The sequence below is a fragment of the Podarcis muralis genome, chromosome 14 (genome assembly GCF_964188315.1).
Source record: "Podarcis muralis chromosome 14, rPodMur119.hap1.1, whole genome shotgun sequence".
In the NCBI taxonomy this organism is placed as follows: domain Eukaryota; kingdom Metazoa; phylum Chordata; class Lepidosauria; order Squamata; family Lacertidae; genus Podarcis; species Podarcis muralis.
In genome coordinates, this window is record NC_135668.1 from 32,390,262 (window position 1) to 32,405,930 (window position 15,669).

The 15,669-nt window shown below is 45.9% G+C and overlaps 1 protein-coding gene across 2 annotated transcripts in view; it reads left to right on the forward strand.

The window, feature by feature from the left end:
* The window catches only part of PKD1 (polycystin 1, transient receptor potential channel interacting), a 113,554-nt gene that overhangs the window by 46,466 nt on the left and 51,419 nt on the right, over positions 1-15,669 (forward strand). For both annotated transcript variants that reach the window (XM_077919182.1, XM_028706964.2), the window contains exons 6-9: positions 1,327-1,510; positions 8,671-8,879; positions 9,565-9,680; positions 9,773-9,899. In XM_077919182.1, coding sequence (XP_077775308.1) covers positions 1,327-1,510; positions 8,671-8,879; positions 9,565-9,680; positions 9,773-9,899 — 636 coding nt within the window. The remainder of the gene's footprint in view (positions 1-1,326; positions 1,511-8,670; positions 8,880-9,564; positions 9,681-9,772; positions 9,900-15,669) is intronic.

Sequence of the window (15,669 nt, forward strand, 5' to 3'; positions counted from 1 at the left end):
ATATAAATGCAATTAATAAATAGGGCCTCTTAACAACTCTTGGCACCCTTAACAAACTACAGCTCCAAAGAGTCTTTGGGGGAAGCCATGATGGTTTAAAGTGGTATACCACTTTAAATGTAGGGTGTGAATGTGGCCTTAGAGTTAAATACAAGCCACAATACTTACTTACTTACTTAACTTATTTATTAAATTTGTATACCGCCCTTTACTTGCAGTTCTCAGGATAAAATCAGAATATACAACCACAAAATACATATTAATAATAAAATAACCCCCCCAACAACCCAATAACATCTGTCTCCTGTAGAATATGGACTATACCATGAAATCACACCCTTTCCAATCATATTCAAGCTACTAGATCACCTGGGGTGCTAAAGAAGCTTATTATATAGAAGTGAATTGGATACATTCCAAGTCAATTTATATTTGGGGTGACAGGATATTATGGAGACATTTGTTGTATATTACAGAGCAGCCCAGCAAACCGTTATATTTAAGCTGGCAGTTTTTGCCAATTCTAGTTTCCCATAAGACTTCAGTGAAATGTGGTAGACACAAGAGATGCACAGAACTTGTGATTTGAGAGTGATTATGTCAGGAATTTCAATCTTGACATAAATAAAGTTTCTTGAGGTAATGCAATAACGACCAATGGTTTTATTGAACAGAAATAGGAAAATGTGTGATTGATTCATGTGAATATTTATCTGCATATGTACACACCGTTTTATAGTATATTTAAATGAATTTATTAGAAAAGATTAAGGACTGCAACTTACAGGTATTTTTATGTACATTTAATTTAGAACAACATTTTACTGAATCAGTTAATTAACCCCTCGTTAATTATTTCTGTTAGTGTAAAATTCAACGAGCAGGGTGGGGTGGAGGTGTTGCCTAGGAACCAGGCAGAGTGGCCTGTTGTTTCCTGAGATATCACATGCCCTGATTGACTGTCCACTTGTGAGGGGGTTTCTCTTCTGTGTGTTTGGTTGAATGTCTCCCTGCTCTCTACACAAGGCCTGGAGCAACAAAGGCAAAACCTCTCTGTTACTTTCTCCTCAAATTATACATTGTTTTTGTCCAGTTTTGCTCAGTAGAGAGTTACTATGATTTCTTTTCTCCCTATACTCATCCATGTTATTTAGGTGACTTTTGCTAAAATAAGCTTTGCAAGGTAATGCTCTTCATTTTGGCCTTGGCTGCCCTGGGGTTCTTCCATGACTTTGTTTCCGTGGCTTGGTCAGGAAAGTCAAGAGCCTGACCCTTGAGTTTCCAGGAAGCAGCCTAAACATTGACATGTTGGTGCTTCCTCCACAGCGGTCCAGCCAGTGTGCCCCTTGGATAGCGTGGTCTTCCCTGGCAACAGCCACTGCTATTGGCTGGTGGCGGAGAAAGCAGAATGGCCGGAGGCTCAGCAGCATTGCTGGGAATATGGCAACGGTACTCTGGCCTTCGTCAGCAGCCCCCAGATCCAAAGTTTCTTAGTGTCCCGCGTCACCAGGTAAGTGATTAAAAGATAGATGGTTCTTTAATTACCTGCAATAAGGTGATACTTGTTGAGGTTAATAATAATAAATTTATTATTTATTAAATTTATTATTTATACCCCACCCATCTGGCTGGGTTTCCCCAGCCACTCTGGGTGGCTTCCAACAGAACACTAAAATACAATAACCTATTAAACATTAAAAGCTTCCCTAAACAGGGCTGCCTTCAGATGTCTTCTAAAAGTCTGGTAGTTGTTTTTCTCTTTGACATCTGGTGGGAGGGCGTTCCACAGGGCAGGTGCCACTACCGAGAAGGCCCTCTGCCTGGTTCCCTGTAACTTGGCTTCTCGCAACGAGGGAACCGCCAGAAGGCCCTCAGCGCTGGACCTCAGTGTCCGGGCAGAACGATGGAGGTGGAGACGCTCCTTCAGGTATGTTGGATAGAGGCCATTTAGGGTCAGCTCCAACACTTTGAATTGTGCTTGGAAACGTACTGGGAGCCAGTGTAGGTCTTTCAAGACCGGTGTTATATGGTCTCGGCGGCCGCTTTATTAAGGGCCACATTTACATCATACATTTAAGGTACTATGATACCACTTTAAACAGTCATGGCTTCCCCTCCAAATACTCTGGCTACAGTTGCAAGATTAGTTTAACAGTCAAGCCCTCTGTTAAACTGAGGAACTCTGGGAACTGTAGCTCTGGGAGGGTGATAGAGGGCGCCTAACAACTTCCAACACCCTTAACAGATTACATAGACACAAACATAGCTGCATGAGGAGTATCTACCCATGATAAACACCTACCCGGAAGCGCAGGATTGTGAACATGAGATTCTGCTCTTAGCAAGGGACCAAATTAGATCTGCGGCAGGAGTGTTCTTCAGTCAATCATCCAAAACCCATTAAATTTTGTTTCCACTGATAAAGAGCATCTCCTCCTGTTCCCAGCCTCTTAAATGATTAATTTATTGCACTATTTCATCTTCCCCTTTTCAGACTGATTGCCAGACTCCCAAAGTATTACGGACGCATTGCAGGCTTTGAGTCCTGACACTGCTGAATCTGTCTGGCAGATCTGTGTGCAGGGGGGTGGTGACAGGGGAAAGAACACATTAAGATTCAAGATGCCATGTCAGATTTAATAATCAATGGAATTACACCGTGCTCTCTCTCCACCGCAAATCCCTTCACCTTGTATTAATCATGGCTGTGCGTGTGGCATTATGTGCTGCATTGGTGGCTAACACATTATCTTGTCATTGCCAGAAGTATGTTCTTTCTCTAGTGTCAAGAGGCAGTAAATGCCACTGAATGCCAACTGCCAGGAATCAAAAGTGCAGAGAGTCATGTTGCACTCAGGTCCTGCTTAGGGGCTTTCCCTTGGGGCATCCGACTGGCCACTCTGAAAATGGGGTGCTGGACTAGATGGGCCTTTGGTCTAAAGTAGCAGATCCACTTTGAATCCCGAGTTCAGACTCTGTTAATGAGAGCCATCTGTGCTAGGGTTAACCACAGTTAGGGCTGATGCAGGCGTACCACCCTACTAAGGTTAAAGCAAACTATGGGAGGAATGTAGAGGTGGACACATTAACTTACACCCATCTCATTTCATTTTTGCTGGCACTCAATCATAGATCAATCCGGTTTTGTCTGGATGTTTGAAAAGAATGCATGTAAAGTTCACATTTGAATTGTACACATAGATACATGTGATACCGCATGTATTATTGAACCCTTTCCTTAAAAAGATGTGTTTTCCAATGCTTTTCTCTGTTCTTTGAAATATGTGTTTTACATGCATTTAACTGTAAAAATGTGTGTGTGGAGGGGTGTTCCATACTTTTTGTGCTCTGAAACCGCTCTGCAAAATCTGAAGGAGTGCAAAATCTGATCGCGTGTTGGGAGTTTCAATCATCGAGCAAGCCCCAGATCCATCAAGTTGGGCCAGTCTGTTGAAAAAAGCAGACTGAACGAATTCCTCCTAGAGGAGGGGAAGAGAGTACACGATCCCATGACACAATCTTAGGTCAGAAACATCGCCTCTGTATCAGGCCTGCCTTTCCGTGATTTCATCAACCTCCAGCCCTCTGTCACTTTAAAGGCTACATTGCTGTACCATAAGTTTCCTCAAGACTGTGCAATTTGCGTTGGCTCTGCTCAATCAAATCCTTTGCAATTTGGCACCTATCCTGCCTCCACCTCATAGTGGGTGGAATCGGCAGCTCCTGTTGAGCCTTCCTAGACACTGCCAAGATACAGGACGTTCTACTTTATTCCTCTTTATTTCTTTCCTTCTTTGGGCGTCTCAAGACTGTCAAAGTGTTTTGCAGGAAGGATTCAAGCGCATACCAGGAAAGTTAGGTTTATGTAATTCAAGTGAATTTAGCGCCACAGAGCCACTTAAAAAAAAGGAAGAGGGGGACAGGCCAGTGCATTGAAAAGTGTGAGGTGAACAAATAATTTGTGAACATATAACATATTGTAAGAAATTGAAACACCCTGCAAACAAATCATAGAGTTGGAAGGGACCTGAATCTCCATCTAGTTTAACCCCCTGAAATAAGGGTTCAGTAAAGGCCAGATATAATCTAACCTTTGTGCAAGCTTTGTGCAAGCAAATCAGCACTAACGCTCAGTAAACAGGACACCTGGAGGAGCTGTCCTTTCTTTTGTTGACTGCTTCTCATTACGTAGTTCACGATTCATCCGTCTGGAGGAAAAACAGCCAGTTTCCTCCGGCACTGGGCTCTAGCCGGCATCTGCTCAAATACCTCACAGACAAGACTGAGAACATCTGTGTTTTATTCCCTTCAAAGTCCTTAACACAGCCTTCCCCAGCCTGGTGCCCTCCAGCTGCTTTGGACTACAACTCTCTTCATCCCCCAGCCAGCATCCCATCTGGTTTGTTTCAAGAGCCATGCTGGCTAGGGCTGGTGGGAGTTGCAGTCCAAAACAGCTGGAGGGCACCAGGTTGGGGGAAGGCCACTACCCTGATAAATCTTTTTCCCCCAGCTCAAGGAGGCCCTGGCCCCCGAGTCCATTTTCCCAACTGGCCCTTCTTCTGGATCCCAGATTTGGGCTTTTTTCAGGTCTGGAGTCTGAGATTATTGATACGTCCAACCTTTGGTTGTAGAGTCGCTAAGAGTCACTGGCCAGTTGCCCTCTCGGCCTTTGGGTTATGTCCAGTGCTCTGAGCAGATCCGTTGAAATTGGTGGGATTGAACGCTGATTTGTGTGGGACTTCTCTGAGTAGAACGTAGCTGGATACTGCTTCTTCGATTCATGTGCAGGCTGGGTTGTTGCTATGTATTTTATTTTATTTTGTTGGATGGGCTGAAGGCGGAATGAAACCCCCCTAGGGAGGAGATGGGGCGCAGTGGGGTGAGCTCCTTCCCAGCTGCCGTGCGCCTTGCTTTCCCTCTCACCCCCGCCCCGCGTCCCAGTGTCATCTACGTCCTGGTATTGCTGTATTTATTTGATCTGTTCTATTAGATAAACAGGGCGCAAAGGATTCCAAGCTGATGAAGTTTCCTCCTCCCGTCCGTCCAACCGCCCCCTCCGCCCCCCGCTCCTAGTTCAGTGATAGAAGATGAATTGGTGGAGCTACTGAGCATTTTCTTGGAAGGTCCTTCACATACTCAGTTTCTTGTGGGAAAGCAACTGCCGAAGGAATCTGTTTCGCATTAGCCTGTGTGGCAGCCAGAGAACCCTCTCTCCATCTCTCTCTCCCCCTCCCTCCGTTGATGCTTAAAAAAAATTGTTTATAAAAAATATTTTTATGCCACCCACTCATATCAAAATCCAAGGTGGAGCACAATGACAAATACTGACCCAGAAGACATAAGAACAAGGCAACGCCTGAAGTCTTTCTCCTCTTTTTCTTGCTGTTCCTCTTCTTCAGCCCACCCCCACCTCTCCTCAAGGTGTTGAGTGCTTAAGGAAGGAAGTGTTTGGTGGAGAAGGTGCCCACTTGGGGTGAGGGAGAAATTTGATTCGCTTTGCATTTAAAGGCGAATCTACCTAATCCACACTTTACGAAAAGTAGGTGAACGAAATCTACACTTCTCCACATTTTGCAATGCTGTTTCCCAGCCACGTGACGTGTATAAAAATGTATGTACGGGGGGGGGGGGGAGGCAAAGTGTGCATGGAAATGCAGGAATTAATAAAACTTGCCTGCAAAAATGCATTCTGCTAGGGGGAAATGCTTTGGAAAAAACATGCATAGTAGGGGGAAGTTGCATACAAAAGTTTTTGTGTTAGGAAAAATCCACATCCAAATGCTGATGCATTTTGTCATGAGGAATTTTCAAAAATAATAATCAGCTAACTGACGTGAAAATGTGGAGAACCAAATTTAAGACTGGAGAAATGAGAAGTGGAGAGCAGCCAAAGCGAATAGATTTGCCCATCCCTTCTGCCCACTGACACACTTGCCCAAAGAGCCCCCACTTGAGCCAGTGGTCAGCAGGCGGGAGGTGCAGTCCATCTCGTCGTTTTTTCTGAGGGGGGCGGGAATGAGTTAAGAGTTAGATCATAGCTGGAATTAGGACAGGAAAATCTCCCTGGGCCTTCAGCGATGGCAGCGGCTTGGATGTTTCCTAGTCTCTAAGTGAAGCCAATTGCTCAGGAGCAAAACACAGTCAGTTTCTTGTTCTTTAGACATATTTTTGTAGCTTAAAAAGAAGAAAAAGCACGCCCTACTGGCTTGGAAGGCCAAGTTATTTTTGTCACCGTTTTTTCGCTGCAAAAGCTCTTTTTTGAGATGACCTCATTTATTACTATGACCAGCAAAGAGCCTCAGTGGTAGGAGAACCACTTATTATCTTCTTGCAAGCTAAGCCACGCCGTCTTGTCTTATGGAAGACACCCACTACTTCAGCAGGGGTGGAGATGGGAAGAGGCTTGGTCACAGTTGAATTAATGTACTGGTTTATTGAAAATGTACTGCTTCCAACAACAACAAAAAGCACCCAAAGTGATTCATAACAAGAATAAAAGTACAGTAACACAAATACATAAACAAGCTAAAAGCATACTTTTACTCTGATTATCTAATAACTGGTGCTGTCCAGAGTGGCTCAGCAGCATGAGTGATAGGGCAATGCCTTATCTTGGAGTTACAATTTAAAAGGCACAACACAAAAGAAAAAGCAGTTGGAAGGGAGGAGGAAAGAAGGAAGCTCAGTTACTTAGATCTTAGTTACAAAGATATTGCAATGACCAGCTGGAACAGAGTGATTTAGAGAGGCAGAGCCAACAGTTGGTGGCTCCAGGGTCCTGGTTCGCTCCATTTCCCACAGTTGGATGGAAACTGAGCCACATAGCAGTGGATCATCAGAGGCACCCAAAGAGGAGTGCTGCTCCTACAAGCCCCAAGCTTTCCCAAGGAGCAGAAGGCTGCTGTACTCAGAGGCTGATTTCGGTACATCTGGACAATGCACATTTCTCAGCAGCCTCCCTACAACGGAGACTGCAATTTCATAGCAGATTCAAGTGGGAGAGAAATGTCCCCAATGGTGAGAAGGGTTGTTATTCCAACCAGATGTGTCCAGAGTGCTCGTGAAATGTCAGGCTTCGAAAATGTGACATCTTCTTCCAGCCACACTCTTTGCTTCTGCGGCTGCTAAATCATGCAGACATTCACTTCAGTGCCTCCACCCCTTCTAGCCAAGGTTGTTCCTGTGTTTTTGGACCCTGCTGTCTTTTAACCTCCGTTAACTGGAAAAGAGAGCGCTGTCACAGTTGAAGCTGGCTAGGGCAAAATGGCCATGCAGGCTCAGGCTGTGTGGGAGTTGTGCCAAACATCTGGAGGGCACCAGGTTGGGGGAGGCTGTTATATGAGGTGTCACAACTGAGAAAGCCTTCTCTCCAGTTACCACCCTCTCCCTACTTCAGAGGGACATGGAGGAGGGCCCTAGGTGATGATCAGTTAGGTTGAAAGTGGTCCTTTAGGTCCCCAGCTCCTAAGCATAAGAACATAAGAATAACCTGCTGAATCAGACCAGTGGCCCATCTAGTCCAGCTTTCTGTTCTCTTGGTGGTCAACCAGATGCACCTGTAAGAAGGACCCGTGCACAAGAGCAGTCGCCTCTCCTGCCATTTCCAGCAACTGATATAGCAGTGTAAGGCCTTAAACATGACCACCTGCACTATGAATTGTGCCTGAAAACAGATGGGCAGCCACTGCAGCTGTTTGAAAACTGGAAAAAGTGATCCTCCTAGCCAGTTCCAGTAGCCCCACAGTTCCATTTTGAACTAATGGGAATTACTGAGAGTCTGTTGTTGACAGTCCTGTGTACAATTTGTTGTGCTAGTCCAATGCAAGAGTTACCAGTGCTCAGAACAACAGCCCATTTCAGCACCAAGAAATTAGATGTTGGTTAGATTTATTAGGAAGGGTGGTAAATCACAGTTTCCATGGAGCTTTTGGCACGACCCTTCCAGCTTCATCTACTGACTGACTGACCTTTCTCAGAAGTCTAAGCATTTCCTCCCGTTCTTCTTTAGGGAAGCTCCATAGCTTAGTGATAGAATATCTGCTTTGCATGTAGAAGGTCCCAGGTTCAATCCCCAGCATCGCCAGGTAGGGCTGGAAAAGACCCCTCCCTGCCTGAAACCCTGGAGAGCCTCATCAGCCCTTGATCCAGAATGATGAAGACTAGAAGCTTGCTTTATTTTTAGGTGGTAGAGCAGCTGATTTGCATGCAGGGCGTCTGAGGTTCAGTACCCAATGGCATATCCAGGTAGCAGTGGCGTAGCGTGGGGGGTGCAGGGGGGGCCGGCCGCACCGGGCGCAACATCTGGGGTTAGGGCAAATCCACGGGTTAGGGGGCACAAATCCACAGGTTAGGGGGCGCAAATCCACGGGTTAGGGGGCGCAAATTACTTGCCTTGCCCCGGGTGCTGACAACCCACGCTACGCCGCTGCCAGGTAGGGCTGGAAATTACCCCCACCTGAAACCCTGGAGAGTGCTGCCAGTCAGTGTACACATTAATGAGCTAGATAGACTGTGTATAAGGCAGATTCTCTTTCTTACCTTTGGCACCCCTGCTCTTGCCTCCTCCAATGTTGGAATTCGGATTGCAAACTCCTCCATGCATGCACTGGTGGTGTGCTTAATGCCTTGTGATTCCCTGATACTATTCTGGACTTTCTCTTCCCCAAAAAGGAGCTTGGATGTCTGGATCGGGTTCAACGCAAGCCCCAGCCCTCTGCAGCGAGAGGAAGGCTTCAATCTGCAGAGCTGTCAGAACTGGCTCCCTGGAGAGCCTCACCCATCCAATGCTGACCACTGTGTCCGGATGGGCCCGGCCGGCCAGTGCAACACAGACCTCTGCACAGCCAAGCACAGCTATGTCTGCGAGCACAAGCCGCAAGGTGGGTGGCTTCATGAAGGGTCTCTCTTGGAGGCAGCTCTGTACTTAACATTAAAATTCTGCACCAAGAATTCTGCAACCCGGACAACACATTGTGCATCATTTCTCTCATCCTTTGCAGTCTTTCTGCTCTGTGTGACATACTCTAGTTTTTTTTCTGGCTGGGAGGGAAGGACAAGGAGCCAGAAGTTCTTGCCCCAGTCCATGAAAATTATATCCAGGCACTGAGTAGGCTCTGCCCATCGGCTGCCTGGGGCAGGCTTGCTTTTTACAGAATCAGAAGGCTGCTTGTCCGTCAAAGGCTTGTGGGGAGAAATTTAATAATAACTTTGGAAGATGCATCCAGGTACATTTTCCTATTGAAAGTATCCAAATAACTAGATGGTGTCCAAAGCAGGCGCATCTTCCGTCTAATTGATTCTTCTGTTTCCCAATAGCTGTGATAGTTTAAAAAAAAATAAAAATGGGATTTTTAAAATATAGCAACAAATGTATAAAATAGCTTGATATATGTTATGTGCTTAGTCTTGGGTCCTGCTTGCAGATTTCCTACAGGCAACTGTTAGCCACTGTGAAAACACGATGCTGGACTAGATGGGCTGATCTGACAGGCTCCTCTTAATGTCACTCCATAAGAAAAAAGGAATAGAGGCTAGCTTTCTTCCCTACCTGTTTCTTTTAAACAGAGATCCTTTTAAATGCTGAGCACTTTTACCTGGGCACTCCCACCTTTGATACTCCTGTGGCCACGAGCAACGCTACGGAAACCGAGGAGCTGTCAGCCCCGTCAGGAACGGTGGAGGTGAGGAATGCGAGTGGTTCCCTTCCAGCCCAGATCTCCCCTGCTAAGGCACCCTGCAGCTCTGTGAACCTTTTGAGTGTTGTGTTTTCCAGACGGTGGTGTTTCCCAGCTTGGCGTTCCAGCAGGAGGGTTATTTGGTAGCCTTGGAGCTTGTGACTCAGGAGCTGAAGAGGGATGTCCAAGTCCGGTTTCGAGTGCACCGCCCCGCACTCACAGAAGGTGAGGTGCCATTATGTGGCTTGCTGGGAATTCTGGCTAATGTGAATCTGAAATATTTGTGCAAAAAGAAGGAAGTTGGTCTCATGCCCCAGTTTCTGCATTGAATCATAGAATCATAGAATCATAGAGTTGGAAGAGACCACAAGGGCCATCGAGTCCAACCCCCTGCCAAGCAGGAAACACCATCAGAGCACTCCTGACATATGGTTGTCAAGCCTCTGCTTAAAGACCTCCAAAGAAGGAGACTCCACCACACTCCTTGGCAGCAAATTCCACTGTCGAACAGCTCTTACTGTCAGGAAGTTCTTCCTAATGTTTAGGTGGAATCTTCTTTCTTGTAGTTTGGATCCATTGCTCCGTGTCCGCTTCTCTGGAGCAGCAGAAAACAGCCTTTCTCCCTCCTCTATGTGACATCCTTTTATATATTTGAACATGGCTATCATATCACCCCTTAACCTCCTCTTCTCCAGGCTAAACATGCCCAGCTCCCTTAGCCGTTCCTCATAAGGCATCGTTTCCAGGCCTTTGACCATTTTGGTTGCCCTCCTCTGGACACGTTCCAGTTTGTCAGTGTCCTTCTTGAACTGTGGTGCCCAGAACTGGACACAGTACTCCAGGTGAGGTCTGACCAGAGCAGAATACAGTGGCACTATTACTTCCCTTGATCTAGATGCTATACTCCTATTGATGAGGCCCAGAATTGCATTGGCTTTTTTAGCTGCCGCGTCACACTGTTGGCTCATGTCAAGTTTGTGGTCAACCAAGACTCCTAGATCCTTTTCACATGTACTGCTCTCAAGCCAGGTGTCACCCATCTTGTATTTGTGCCTCTCATTTTTTTTGCCCAAGTGCAATACTTTACATTTCTCCCTGTTAAAATTCATCTTGTTTGTTTTGGCCCAGTTCTCTAATCTGTCAAGGTCGTTTTGAAGTGTGATCCTGTCCTCTGGGGTGTTAGCCACCCCTCCCAGTTTGGTGTCATCTGCAAATTTGATCAGGATGCCCTTGAGTCCATCATCCAAGTCGTTGATAAAGATGTTGAATAAGACCGGGCCCAAGACAGAACCCTGTGGCACCCCACTAGTCACTCTTCTCCAGGATGAAGAGGAACCATTGATGAGCACCCTTTGGGTTCGGTCAGTCAGCCAGTTACAAATCCACTGAGTGGTAGCATAGTCAAGACCGCATTTTACCAGCTTCTTTACAAGAATATCATGGGGCACCTTGTCAAATGCCTTGCTGAAATCAAGGTAGGCTACATCCACTGCGTTCCCTTCATCTACCAGGCTTGTAATTCTGTCAAAAAACGAGATCAGGTTAGTCTGACATGACTTATTTTTCAGAAATCCATGCTGACTATTGGTGATCACAGCATTCCTTTCTAGGTGCTCACAGACTGTTTGCTTAATGATCTGCTCCAGAATCTTCCCTGGTATTGATGTCAGACTGACTGGGCGGTAATTATTTGGGTCCTCTCTTTTCCCCTTTTTGAAAATAGGGACAACATTTGCCCTCCTCCAGTCTGCCGGGACTTCGCCTGTTCTCCAGGAATTCTCAAAGATGACTGCCAGTGGTTCTGAAATCACATCTGCCAGTTCTTTTAATACTCTTGGATGCAGTTCATCTGGCCCTGGAGACTTGAATACATCTAGACTAGCCAAGTATTCTTGTACTATCTCCTTAGTTATTCTGGGCTGTGTTTCCTCTGCTGAATCATTTGCTCCAAATTCTTCAGGTCGGGCATTGTTTTCTTTATCGGAGAAGACTGAGGCAAAGAAGGCATTGAGGAGTTCAGCCCTTTCTGTGTCCCCTGTTTGCATTTCACCATCTTCTCCTCTGAGTGACCCCACGGTTTCTTTGTTCTTCCTTTTGCTACGAACATACCCATAAAAGCCTTTTTTGTTGCTTTTAACCTCTCTAGCAAGCCTGAGTTCATTTTGTGCTTTAGCTTTTCTGACTTTGTGTCTACATGTGCTGGCTATTTGTTTGAATTCCTCTTTGGTGGTTTCCCCCCTTTTCCATTTTTTGTACACATCCTTTTTTAATCTTAACTCAGTTAAAAGTTCTTTAGATAGCCACCCTGGCTTCTTTAGGCACCTTCCATGTTTCCGTCTCATTGGTATTGCCTGAAGTTGTGCTTTTACTATCTCCCTCTTAACAAACTCCCAGCCATCTTGAACTCCCTTTCCTTTTAGTATTGCTGTCCATGGGATCTCACCCAGCACTTCCCTAAGCTTTATGAAGTCGGCTTTCTTAAAGTCGAGAAATTGAGTCCTAGTATGCTTGGCTGCTCCTTTCCGCTGTATAGTAAACTTCAGAAGAGCATGATCACTCGCGCCTAATGATCCTTCCACTTCTACCCCACTAACCAGGTCATCAACATTGGTTAGGACCAGATCTAAAATGGCTGTTCCTCTTGTTGCTTCTCCCACTTTCTGGACAATGAAGTTGTCTGCAAGGGCAGTGAGGAATCTGTTTGACCTTATGCTCTTGGCTGAGTTTGACATCCAACAAATATCCGGGTAATTGAAGTCCCCCATTACTACTATCTCCCTTCCTTTTGCATGCTTGGCCATCTGTTCCAGGAAGGCATCATCTATGTCCTCCGTTTGGCTTGGGGATCTATAGTAAACTCCCACAATGAGGTCACTGTTATTCTTCTCTCCCTTAATTTTGACCCAAATGCTCTCACTTTGGCTTTGAGGTTCTAAATCTTGGATCTCTTCACAGGTATACACATCCCTGACATATAACGCCACTCCTCCTCCTTTCTTGTCTGGTCTGTTTCTTTGAAATAGATTGTATCCCTCCATTATTACATTCCAATCGTGGGATTTATCCCACCAGGTTTCAGTGATTCCTATTATGTCATATTTAGTTTGCTGTACCAGGAGCTCAAGCTCATCTTGTTTATTTCCCATGCTTTGCGCATTAGTGTACAGACATTGAAGTCCATTAATCATTCCCCCGTGTCTCTTATTTAAGGATTTTCTCCTCCCACCACTAGGTCTGCATGCTCTTTGCTCCATTCGGTCTATGACATTTGGATGATCATCTTCATCAATTGATAGACTCCTACCTTCAGGAGCACTGTCTCCCTCCCCCACATTAGTCAGTTTAAAGCCCTCCTGATGAGGTTTCTGAGATTTTTTGCAAAAACATTCCTCCCAACCGTTGTGAGGTGCAGCCCATCGCTTGCCAGAAGTCCATCTTCAAGAAACTGCATTCCGTGATCTAAGAATCCAAACCGTTCCTGTTTGCACCATTTGCGAAGCCAGTTGTTCACTTCCACTATTTTTCCCTCTCTCCCTGGGCCACGTCGTTCAACTGGGAGGACAGATGAGATGACAATTTGTGCATTTAATTGCTTCAATTTCCTGCCCAGAGCCTCGTAATCTCTTTTGATCTTCTGGAGGCTATTGCTTGCAGTGTCATTGGTTCCCACATGAACCAAGAGGAAGGGGTATTTGTCAGTGGGTTTTATGATTCCTTGCAGTCGTTCAGTTACATCTTGGATCTTAGCCCCGGGGAGACAGCACACTTCCCGAGACATCTTGTCAGGCCCACAGATCACTGCTTCTGTTCCCCTCAGTAGGGAATCCCCTATCACCACTACACGCCTCCTCTTAGGTCTGGTCGGGGTTCTTCTGTGAGCTGTCGGTTCCAAGGTCGCCTGGACATTCCCAGAGGACTGCCTTTGCTCCTCGTCTTCATATACCTGATCGACTGTAATGAGGGAGAGATCCTCAAATGGAGTCTGCTCTTCGTCTTCCATGCTAGGGGAAAGGACCTCAAAGCGATTGCGTATTTCTAAACAATCAGAGCGAACCCTGGGCCTCCTACTTCTTTGAGTCACGTTTCTCCATATATCTGGCTCCTGTGTTGGTGAACTAGCCACCTTCTCAGGGGAGTCCCCTGTCTCTTCCTTGGTGGAGACGGTGTGCTCTGTTGCTTCCAAGAAGAGTTCCAGCTCTCTAATTCTTTGGAGCGTAGCTACACGTTCCTCCAGTTGCTGGACTTTGTCTTTTAAGAGGGCAATCAACATGCAATTGCTGCAGGTAAAGCTGCCTGCAACCTTTGGCAAGATGGCAAACATTGCGCAGGAACCACAGGCGACTGCAGCTGTTCCCTCACCCTCCATCTTGGGAACGTGTCGTTGGGGGTGACTACAGTGGTTCTCTATCATAAAAAGTGTGGAGACAGGACAAATAAATCCCTCCCAAAAAACCTAGGTCTCCCCCAACAAATGTTTGAGACTAGCTCCCCTAAATCTAAAATATGGATCAAACTGCGCGCGCCGCTAGGCGCGCGCCGCTGCCCTAAAGGTCTGATAAGCTCCTCCCACAGCTAATCACCTACCTCAACAGAAGCCCTGCCCCCTCTGACCTTTGCCCAGAGAGAGCAGCTAAACAGCCACAAGAAACTCACACAGGAAAACCCTTTTTGTTCCTTCTTCAGCTGCTGCCCTAAAGGTCTGATAAGCTCCTCCCACAGCTAATCACCTACCTCAACAGAAGCCCTGCCCCCTCTGACCTTTGCCCAGAGAGAGCAGCTAAACAGCCACAAGAAACTCACACAGGAAAACCCTTTTTGTTCCTTCTTCAGCTGCTGCCCTAAAGGTCTGATAAGCTCCTCCCACAGCTAATCACCTACCTCAACAGAAGCCCTGCCCCCTCTGACCTTTGCCCAGAGAGAGCAGCTAAACAGCCACAAGAAACTCACACAGGAAAACCCTTTTTGTTCCTTCTTCAGCTGCTGCCCTAAAGGTCTGATAAGCTCCTCCCACAGCTAATCACCTACCTCAACAGAAGCCCTGCCCCCTCTGACCTTTGCCCAGAGAGAGCAGCTAAACAGCCACAAGAAACTCACACAGGAAAACCCTTTTTGTTCCTTCTTCAGCTGCTGCCCTAAAGGTCTGATAAGCTCCTCCCACAGCTAATCACCTACCTCAACAGAAGCCCTGCCCCCTCTGACCTTTGCCCAGAGAGAGCATTGCATTGGAATGTTATAGAATCATAATATTGTAGACTTCGAAGGTACCCCAAAGGTCAATCCCCTGCAATGCAAGAATCTCAGCTAAAAACTCTTTGTCCGATGGCAATCAGGCCTCTCTTAAAAAACCTTCAATGAAGGAATGTCCACCACCTTTCCAAGGAGTCTGTTCCACTGTCAAACAGCTCTTTCTAATGTTTAGTCCAAATATCCTTCCTTGTAATTTGAATCCACTGGTTCAGGTCCTACCCTCCAGAGTAGTGGAAAACAAGGGCTTTCTTGGGGCTGGCAGACACCCTTTTTATTGTGCGTTATTCAAGATTATTTGTGCTCAGGATAGTTATATACAATCCAGCTTTCAATACTCTTTGCACCTGCAAAGGTTTGGAGGCAGAGATGCTGCTTCTTTCCCAGTCATTGCATGCCCGTGGCTTCCTGCTGAAATCCTGTAACTTTTCGTACCACAAATGTTCCAGCATTGTTGTTTTGTCCAGCTTTTGTTACACCACTGTTTGGAACTCTTAGTAACCCTTCAGCGTCACACAAGAATGTCATAAGACAACCCACCCACCCCAGACAACATATTTACAAGCAGAACATAACAGAAAAGGACTTGTTTTGCTCCCCCAATATTATTCTTCCCAGATATTATGAATGCAACAACTCAAATTTGTACCTTGATTTTTGGTTTCATGTGTTTCATTTTAACTTCCATTCAACTATATTTTACATCTGTTTCTTATATCTTACATGTTACGGAGTATTATGTTCTTGGTTA